Source organism: Fringilla coelebs, assembly GCF_963513975.1.
Source record: "Fringilla coelebs genome assembly, chromosome: 19".
In the NCBI taxonomy this organism is placed as follows: Eukaryota; Metazoa; Chordata; class Aves; order Passeriformes; family Fringillidae; genus Fringilla; species Fringilla coelebs.
The window spans coordinates 13,900,653-13,910,900 of record NC_140045.1 but is presented as its reverse complement, the minus strand read 5'-3'; the positions used below and the strand labels follow the sequence as shown (position 1 = coordinate 13,910,900).

General features: G+C 68.4%; 1 protein-coding gene across 1 annotated transcript; it reads right to left on the bottom strand.

Moving 5' to 3' along the window:
* Nucleotides 1-782: 782 nt before the first annotated feature.
* USP43 (ubiquitin specific peptidase 43) lies at nt 783-9,310 on the bottom strand (the record flags this gene model as incomplete). Its single annotated transcript, XM_084218797.1, has 14 exons — nt 783-1,555; nt 1,678-1,818; nt 2,097-2,445; nt 2,578-2,707; nt 2,783-2,860; nt 3,159-3,262; nt 3,415-3,526; nt 3,644-3,806; nt 4,217-4,340; nt 4,416-4,551; nt 4,730-4,822; nt 5,834-5,934; nt 7,598-7,738; nt 8,789-9,310. The coding sequence occupies 14 exons, from the start codon at nt 9,308-9,310 to the stop codon at nt 783-785; spliced, it is 2,967 nt and encodes a 988-aa protein (XP_084074923.1).
* Nucleotides 9,311-10,248: the final 938 nt, after the last annotated feature.

The window sequence follows — 10,248 nt, the reverse complement described above, 5'->3', positions numbered from 1 at the left end:
ATGTTACGGGTCTGGTGCCATGGCATGGGGCAGGGTCCATCTCCCCCAGAAACAGCCACTCCACGTGGCAGGATCCAGCCAGGACTGACCCCTGATCCCGGGCTGATCCCCACTGCAGGACCAGGACCACCCCCAAGGGACTCAGAGCCCTTTTCCCCTGGGAAGGACACCGGGTTTGTTTCACGTGTCTTTAATAGAAACCGCCGGCGGTGGGGCAGAGCCCCGTACAAAAGCTGGCTGCAGGAATCGGGGATTGCATAGACCGAGGTGTGGGGGACCCCCCCCCCACCCTCAAATAGTCGCCTTTTAGAAAACAAAAAGCGTCTCTGAATAAAACTCTCCTGGTACAATAAATACTCTGGTGCTGCAGAGCTGGGGACCATGCACCCGCCTGCCCTGTTTGGGATGGCCCTGCGCTGGGACACTCTGGGCTTCAGGGCCGCCACTTCGGGAGGAGCCCAGGCCTGAACCCCCCAGCTGGGGATGGTCCTGGTTTGGAAAGCTTCTGGATCGGGATCTGGGGTGCCCTGGGTCAGGCAGGAGCCCCCATGTCGGGATTCCATTTGGGAGCCTCTGGGTCAGGATAGCCTGGTTTGGTTTTTCCCCGGCTCAGACGTCCCTGAGCTGGGAGCCCCCAGGTCGGGACACTCCCGGTCGGGATGGTCCTGGTTTGGGATCCCTGGTTCAGGCACCCTCGTGGTGAGGCACCCCTGCTGGGGAGCTCCCCGATCCGTTCAGGACCAGCTGTACAGCTGCTGGGGGATGGTGCCCCCATCCACGCCTCAGAAGCTGGACTCGGGCACGGCCGGGGGGCGCAGCGGCCCGGGGGGCTGCCGGCCCCGCTGCAGGGTGGCCCCGGGGGGACCCCGGGTGGCCAGGGGCGGCCCCGCCGCGGCCCTGCCCAGCGAGGCGGATCTGCGCAGCCCCGCCTCGGGCCGCGGGGGGAGGCTGGCCGAGCTCCGCGACCGCCCCAGCGCCGAGGGGCCTGGGGGGCAGCACCCTGGGGGGACACCCGCGTCCCCCTGCGGCCCCGCGGCCCCGGGGCTGCCGAGACCCGGGAGCGGCCGGCGTGGGGTTCCCTCGGCGCTGGCGGCCCGGCGGAGCCGTCGGGGGACTCGGGGGGGACCCGGCTGCCCCTGTCCCGGGGGTCCGGCGGGGGCGGTCCGGACGCTGAGGCTGCGGCCGTGCAGCCCCTGCAGACCCCGCACCGGCGGCCGCGCCTCGAACCCGCCTGCGGGGAAACCACGGTCAGGGCGGGCGGGGGGCGCGGCGGGGACGGGGGGCCGAGCATTCTGAGCCTCACCGTTCTCCGGGGCGGCGACGGAGCCCGAGGGGTCGGGGTCGGTGCGGGGGTCGGCGCGGGGGTCGGCGCGGGGCTCGGAGGCCGCCAGGCGGAACACCCAGTGCCCCGCGGCGGCGGCGGAGCCTGCGGGGAGCGGCGGGCGTGGGCCGGGGGCACCGACCGGGGGGACCCAGCGCGGGGAGCGGGGCGCGGGCCGGGGTTGGGACAGGGTGGGCTGGGGGTACGCAGACGCGTAGGGGTGGCGCAGCAGGTCTGTGTGCACAGGTGTGCAGGGGGCAGAGGCAGGCATGTGCACGCAGGTGTGGGTCGCACGTGGGGCTGTGTGCGAGCACACGGCAGTGCCGGGGTGCGGGGGGCAGGGATTTGGGGCTCACCCGTGCCGGAGCCGGCGGCGCGGCGGCGCTGGTAGAACAGGATGTAGGCGCTGCGGGTGCTCACCTCGGCTTCCCGCATCCACTCCACCCGGCTGTCGTCGTAGCTGTACCAGCGCCCGTCCAGGGCATTGCAGCAGAACGCTGGGGGCGAGGGGGCACGGGATGAGCGGGGACGGGGCTCTGTCCCGGGATGCCCCGAGCCCCGGGGTGCAGGAGGGACCAGGAGCCCCATGGTGCAGGGACACACCAGGGGAGCGGGATGATGCTGGGGGACACATCCCGGTGCCCTGCCTGCCCTGAGGTGGCTGCAATGCCTTCCTGAAGGTCCCCTGCCCCTCGGCTCCCCTCTGCCTCGCCCTGCCCCACGGCACCCCCACGGCACCCCCATTATACCCCCTGTCCCCAGCGTCCCCGCTCACCGGTGTAGTGGCCGCCCTGCATGCTGCCGTGGTGGTTGCAGACCGCGTACAGGTCGTACAGGTGGTCGCGGGGGCAGCCCGGGGGCAGACGCAGGGGGGGCTGCCAGGGCGCCCAGCGCCCCAGGAGCTGCCCCCCGGGCTGGCCCCGCTGTGCCACGTGCGGGGCCATGTCCAGCCCCCGCAGCGGGAACCTCACCAGCGTGGTGAGCTTGTGCCGCTGCTCGGCCACCTGCCGGAAGCGCTTCAGGTGGATGATGAGGATGTCGGGCAACGTCCACAGGCTGAGCTTCACCGTGCCCTGCTGGGGCACCTTGCAGTGCGGGCAGCGCCAGGCATCGTCCGGGGCCAGCTGGGGACACCACGTCATGGCCACCTCCCTCCCTGTCACCCCGTGCCACCTGCACAGCCACACCTAGCACTGCAGCCAGCAGCCCCTGTGCCAGGGGTGGGCAGGGTGTGAGCCTGCCCGGGGTGCCCGTACCTGCTCCTCCTTGGTGTAGAGCTGGAAGCACTCGTCCAGGGTGCAGCTGTGCTGCTGCCCGTGTGCCTGCTGCTGCTGCCGCACGCTCTCCGCGTCCTGCACCACCTCCTCCTGGATGCTCCCAAACAGCCTGGGGGGGACACGTCACCAGCGAGGGTGACCCGAGTGCCAGGGCGTCCCCCCAGCCTGGGTGCAGGGGACTCACCGCTCTTTGGTGCTCGTGTCCCACTCCACCGTCAGCCTCACGTGGGGAGGGCCCCCGGCTCCACACAGCTGCAGGGCCCTGAGGGGAGGACAGGGTGAGATGTCCCCAGAACCCCTGTCCCCATGGGAACACCTCCTCCCGTGGTGGCAGGCAGGGACAGCCACCACCCCTCACATTGGTAATGCTGGGCCGGGGACCCAGTGCTGGGGCAGCAGAGTGACCACCACTGTGGCCACCCAAGGTATCACCACTGGCCACCCATGGTGACAACACAGCCATGCACAGGGACACTGTGCCCACTCATGGTGATGCCACTGGCCGCCCCCAGGGCTTGAGGGGATGTCCTGGGGACAGTCCTGTCCCTGCAGCCCCTTACCTGTCGATAGCAGGATGGCAGAGTGGACGGGGATCCTGAGGGGACAGGTAAGTACAGGGGGCCGAGCCCCCAGCCAGGCGGATCCGGAAAAGGGCTCCTGTGCCCTGTGAGGGGAGAGGGGGCTGTGGGGTCACCAAGGGACAGGGGTCCCCTGCCCAGCAGCAGCACCTGGCCGAGCCAGGCTTTGGGACACGGGGCAAAAACAGCCCCCAAACTCTGATGGCTTTGAAGGGACAGGGTTGTTCCCTGGACTCACCTGTGGCCGGACCTCTCCCCGCAGGACCCCCCTCAGCTGGGCCAGGATGTTCTGCTGCAGCTGCTCCCAGGAGACACCGCGCTCCTCCCGCAGCACCAGTGGCGGCCCGAACCTGGGCACAGGCAGCAGGGACACGTGGCTGGGTGTCACATGGGCGGGGAGTGGGTAGGACAGGGTGGCAGGCAGGTGACGGGCAGGTGGCAGGTAGATGGCGGGCAGGTGGCGGTACCTGGCGAGCTGCGGCCCCGTGCCCGCCGTGTTGCAGAGCAGCAGCAGGATGCGGCCGCCGGGCGTGCGGTGCAGGCAGTCGGAGGAGCGGGCGGTGCTGGGCAACAGGCGCGGCCCCTCCGGCCGCGGCACCGCGGGGGACGTGGGGAGGCTGCGGGGACACCCTGCGGACCGGGAAACGAGAGGCTCTCGTTAGCACTGGGTTAATTAGTGCCACGGCCCTGGCCAGCACCACCGTTCCCACCAATCCCAGCAGAGAGGACGCAGCTCCCACCAATCCCAGCCAAAGAGATCCGTTTCCCACCAATCCCAGCAGTAACTCCCTCCCCCATTCCCGGTGGGGTGCAGTCTGCCTCTGACCAATCACAGCAGGGAGGATCCACTGCCCTACCAATCCCAATGAGGGGATCCACTCCCTCCCACCAATCACAGTGAGGGATCCACAGCCTCCCGCCAATCATGGGGCCGCTCCCGCCCCCCCGCCCAGCGCCAATCCCAGCACAGCCCGGTAGCTCGCAGCCAATCGGCGCGGGGCGGGCCGGCAGCCGCAGCCAATGGCGGCGCGCGGCGGTACCTGCGCGGCGGGCGGGCGGCGGCTGGAAGGCGTAGACGGGCGCGGCCTCGCCGGCCGCCCGCAGCGCCTCGGGGTCGGACAGCGAGCGCAGGAGGCCCCGCGGGGACACCTCGGCCAGGATCACCTGCGGGACCGGAGCTGATCAGCACCGCGAGGGCCGGCCCCGCTCCGCGCCCCGCTCCGCTCCCCTCCCCGTTACCTGCTCCGCGGGGACGCGGCCCTCCCGCGCCACCATCTCCCGCAGGTCGGCCACGGTGCCCAGCAGCGGCACGGCCAGGCCCACCCGCACGAAGCGCCAGCGCTCGCACTGCAGCACCAGCGTGACGTTCAGAGCCCTGGGGACACGGCGGGGACACAGCTCAGCGCGGCGGGCACCGCCGGGGCGGCCCCGCGTGGCACACACCCACCGGGCAGCGCTGCCACCTGCCCCGGGGCTGCCGCCGCCTCCGTGTTCGTTATTTACCCCAACAAATGCAAATTGCTCTGCTCGGAGCTGCCGGCCCGCGGGCTCACCTGGTCTGGCGCAGCGGGATGGGCAGGGAGATGCACAGGAAGGGGTCGAAGGTGTTGCTCTGCTTCAGGCAGTGAGGGCACGTCAGGGAGGACCTGGCAGGTGGATGGGCAGCGTCAGCACAGCGGGCACGGCACCCGAGAGCCCACCCTGGGGCTGATCCCAGGTACCACAGCCCAAATCCACCGTCCCAGGTACCACAGCCCAAATCCACCATCCCAGGTACCACAGCCCAAATCCACCATCCCAGGTACCACAGCCCAAATCCACCGTCCCAGGTACCAAATCCCAAATCCACCATCCCAGCTACCAACAGCCACCTACTGCTGATTCTTCTTAATTCTGGTTTTTTTTTTTTTGGGGGGGGGGGGGGGGGTTGGTTGTTTTTTTGGGTTTTTTTGTTTTGTTTTGAGTTTTTTGGGGTTTTTTGGGGTGGTTTTAAATTTTTGTCCCCATGCCTTTTTTGTTCAACAAAAAGGGGAAAAATGAATTAAAATCCAAAGCAAAATCCCAAGTCCTCGTTATTTGTCACCTTGAAGAGCCACTGATCTCCCTGGGAAACAGCCACCCAAATTAATAATCCTTTAGTGCACAGACAGCTCTGGCACGTGGAACAGGGATAATTAAAGTGCCTTTTGCATATATAGGACGAGGGATTAATTGAGAGAGGCAGGGCTCGTGATGTCAGATGTGTCCCCTGCTGCCTGCGGTGCCGTGGCTTGGGGACAGGGTGGCCTGGGCATGCCACGAGTGCCAGGCAGGTGAAGGTGTGGAGAGGGACACTGTCATGGGCGGGGACACTGCCACTGGAGCAGGGCACTCCAACCCTGTCCAGCGTGGCCTTGGACACTTTCAGCTGCTCGTAGGGGAAGGAGCTGCCATGGCAGGGGTGGGTGGGATGGATGGATGGATGGATGAGTGATGGATGGATGAGTGATGGATGGATGGATGGATGGATGGATGGATGGATGGATGGATGGATGGATGGATGGATGGATGGATGGATGGAGATCCTCCCTGTTTCATCCCTCCCCTGGGCTCACAGTGCCCACCCAGGGCTCACAGAAGGGCAAAGCCCCCTGTGGCAGGATCTGTGCCCCACTGACCTGTACTGGGCCTGGAAGTGGCTCTGCACGAAGCTCTGCCCACGGGGGTGCTGGGTGCCTGGGGGGGACCTGCTGGCACCGCTGCTTCCATCCTTGCCAGGCTGCAGGGGCAAGAGACAAGAGGTGAGTGGGGTGACAGGGTGAGAGACATGTCCTTCAGGGGATGAGGGACACATCCTAGTGAACCAAGCCCAGCTTTGGTGTCCCTATGGCACGAGGATGGGCTGAAGGTGATGCCAGAGAGACCGAGAGACTCTGGCACCTGCCTGCCTGGCACTTCTGTGCCCTCCAGGCAGCATCAGTAAAAAAACCTGGGCTGTTCTGGGGTAAGACAGTGACTTTCTGGTGTCTCGATGAGTAAGATTGAAAATCACTGAGGATTTTGGCCGAGAGGTGGATTTTCCTCAATGCCATCTGCTGGCACCAGGTCCTGCTGAGCCTGACGTGTCCTGATGGTCTGCCTGGCACTGGGGTCCATCTGGTGTGGCTGAAAGGGGACCTGGATGGTGTCTGTGCCCTACAGGGCCCCCAGAATTCCCCAAAATCCAAGGGATGCTCCTCCTCCCACCCTCCTGGCAGCCAAGCCTTGGTGCCCACTTTGGTCCCCCCTCGCCCCAGACACTTACTGGTGGTCACACCCCTGCCAGGCATCCCTCCCCAAGGACAGGGGCACGTGGGCGCCGCTCGGGTGGCATCACCGAAAGGAGCCAAAACCGGGGGGTGCCAGGCAAAACCACGGGTTCTGAAGGACACACAAAGGGTCCCCTCCCCACAGCCAGGTGGCACAGCCTCCAGGTGGCACAGCCGGTGTCACACCACAGCTCATGGCACACGTGGGCACCTGACATTTAACGGGAGCTGCTGGGCTCTCCCAAAAACCTGGGACATCCAAATGTCCCAGGAAAGGCGGCAGGGCTGAGGACAGCTCAGGTCAGGCAGGGATGGCTGCAGGGCCCTGGCCAGGCAGCGCAGCCTCTCCAGAGGAGCTGGAGGTGGGCACCACAGCTGAGCTCTCCCTGTGGGACAGAGCTGTGCTGGAGGCTGGGCAGGGTCTGCCCAGGACCCCAGCCCACACCCTTGGCACAGCCACGGCACCCCAGGCTGGGCACGGGGAGGGGGAGCTGCTCCCAGGCTCCCTGTGCCCAAGATGGGAGTCACCCCAAAGCAGGGACAGTTCAGTGCTGGGCTGGGTGTCACCCCCAGAGTGGGGACAGCTCACTGCTGGGCCAGGTGTCACCCCAAAGCAGGGACAGCTCACTGCTGGGCTGAATTCATGGATCAAACGGCAACAACTCAAATCCTTCTCCTGCAACAGGCGGTGCCCGACGGGCAGCAGCAGGAGGGGAAGGAGCAGGAAGGAGGAGGCAGGAGGAGGCAGAGAGGACCAGGGCCAGGGCAATGCCCGAGCGCAGATGGATTGAGGAAGACTTAATTACTCATTTTGCCGGCAGCAAAGCCGCCGAGCTGTAATTACAGCGGGCTTAGCTGGAGGAAGGGAGAGGGGGGGGGGCTGCATCTCCTCCTCACCAAGGACCAGGATGCCGTCAGAACCGGGATGCTCAGCTGCATGGGCTCCTGCCGACACCCCCACTCTCCCAGCACTCCGACCCCTGCCAGCCCCGCAGCACTCGGCACTGACCGAACCGCAGCATCCCCATCCCCTCCGGGGCGGGACCCAGCTCCATCCCACCGCCTGGCACCGCATCCCGGTGTCCCTGGTCCCAGACCTGGCCCGAGCGCCTCCCCCGAGCCGGGGGCACCCACCTGCGTGGGGCCGCGGCTCTGCTGGGCAGGGGAGGCGGCGCCCAGGTCCTCGTGCATTCGGTCCAGCAGCCAGAGCAGGAACTCGAGCGCATCGTGCTGGGCATTGCCCCGGAACTGCGAGCTGTGCTTGGAGACGATGTTCTGCAAGACACGGGCGGGGCGGGCGCTGATGAACGGGTTCTTGCTCCGCACCCACCCCAAAACCATCGCTGCTCAATCCCTGCAACAGCCTCTGCCCTCGTCCTTCCTCTGCAGGGACATCACGGCCACCCCGGGGTCAGCAGAGCAGTGGGGACAGAGACAGAGGCTCTGGGGTATCCCAGCTTCCAGCGGCCAGGAGGAGACACAAGGAAAACCGCAATGAAGTCCAGATGGGCAAGTTCAGCCACGGGGATCCTCGGGTTGCATCTGCCCCGAGCGCTCCGATGGTGCCAACTCCGTGTAGCCCATCCCAGGGCGGGGCTCGGCTTCCCGGGAGCTCCCCCGGGCACTTTGCAAAGTTCAGTGGCAGCAGCAGTTTATTGGCAGCACCGAGGAAATGTCACTCGGGCAGGGGACACGTGTCCCCGAGCGTGGGGAGCTGCGATGCCAGGCTGGCCATGCTGTGATGCCCCTGACACCCTGTGCCCTGGCACACTGGCGCCTGGCAGAGGTGTGACACACTCAGGGACAGAGCCTGAGGCCACTGAATTTGGCTCCAAGGACAACATCCTGCCTTCCCCGTGATGCCAGCCGGCTCCAGCTCACCCTCAGGGCTCTGGGCATGGCCGGGGCTGGCAGCTCACCCACCCGCGGGGGCTCCGGGGACAGGGGCCAGGCCAGAGGGAGGTGACAGCAACAGAGCTGGGGGGGGGGGGGGTCCGGCAGGGCAGGGTCCACGGGGAGGACGAGGCAGGGGAGCAGGTGATGTAAGCTGGGAAGGGTGTCAGGGGATTTGGGGGGCTGGAAAGGGTGTCAGGGGATTTGGGGGGCTGGGAAGGGTGGCAGTGGGTTTGGGGGGCTGGGAAGGGTGTCAGGGGATTTGGGGGACTGGGAAGGGTGGCAGTAGGTTTGGGGGGTTCGGGAGTGTGTCAGTGGGTTAGGGGGGCTGGAGGCAGCTGTGAGCGGGGTGTGCCGGTGCAGCTGGGGATGCCGCTGGGGCCGCGGTGAGCCGGGGCCGCGCGGGGGCCGCGGGGCGGGGCCGCTCGGTACCTTGAACTCGGCGGAGAGCTGCGGGGTGTACTCGCGGGTCCAGAGCGCGCGGACCAGGGCCGCCAGCCGGTGCGTGACCTCGCCGCGGGCGCGGTACCGGCCCAGCGCCAGGCGCTCGGCCAGCGGCGCCGTGTTGCTCAGGCACTGCACCACGGCGTTCATGAAGCAGGTGTTGCCGTGGTTCCGCAGCCCCTGCGCGCCCGGCGGCCGCTCCCCGCCGCCCGCTCCCGCATCGCCCCCCGCCTCGCCCCCCGCCGCCGCCGCCGGGGCCGCCCCGCCGAGCCGCCGCCGCGACCCCCCCCGGAACCCGCCCTCGTCATCCTCGGGGGCGGCGCGGCGGCCCCCGCGGCCCCCGGCCAGGCGCGCCCAGGTGCGGAGCAGCCGCCCGGCCAGGCTGCCCAGCGAGCGCAGCGCCCGCCGCCGCCGCCCGCCCCCCGCCCGCGGCCGCCCAGCCGGGCTCGCCCCGCCGCCCCCCGCCCGCCGCCGCCGCCCGGGGCCGCCGCCCGGCCCCGGCGCGCTCATGGCCGCGGGCGGCCGCCGCCCTGCCCCGGCCCCGCCGGCCCCGGCCCCGCCGCGGCGCGCATGGCCCCGGGCGGGCGCTGGGCGCCGCCGGTGCCGGTGCCGCTGCGGGGCCCGGAGGGGCCGGGCGGGAGGTTTTGTGCGCGGCCGGCTCCTCCCCCGGCCGGGCTGGCTCGGGAGAGGGAGACGGGAGGAGGAGGAGGAAGAGGGAGCGGAGCGGAGGAGGGGGGGAGCGGGGAGGTGCCGCTGGCGGCACGGGAGGCCGTGCCCCGCCTGCCCCGGTGTCCCCAGCGTCACCCCGGTACCGCGGCGCCGCCCGGCTGTGCCGGCCCTCCGCGCCCGGTATCAGCCGGGGTGAGCCGTCCCTCTGTCCCCTCCGCGGCTTTCCCGGCAGTCCCGTCCCCGCTCCTCGAGTGCTGGCCCACTGCCCTCGGCATCGCCTCAGGGTGTCACGGCGTCACTCTGGGATGCCCCAGTTCTGCCTCCTCTGGGCCCTCTGAGCTGAGATAGCGGCACAACGGTCACCTCTGCACCCTCTGCTCTGAGGTTTGGGGACATAATGACAGCTCCTTCGCGGAGAGTCACAAAACGGGGGTTTCCAGCCCAGGGCTGGCAGAGTCCAGAGCCTTTGGCCGCCTCCTGCCCACCCCTCACTGTTTGCCACCACACCCTGGTGTCTCTTTGGGGTTCGGGAGGTGGAGCAGGGTGACAGAGGAAGGGTGAGGAGGTGCTGTTCGATGTCACGGTCCCTCCTCCCTGCAGGGCAGGTGTCCCTGGGCCGGGCTGTGAGCTCGGGGGTGGTGACAGGACGGTGACCTCGCAGGGGGATGCCAGGCTGGCAGCCAGCAGTGTGGCGGGCACGGATCAGGCACAGGGCTGTGCGCTGTCCCTGGAGTGATCTCAGGCTAAATCCAGCTGCCGATGCTGAGCAGATGGAGGGG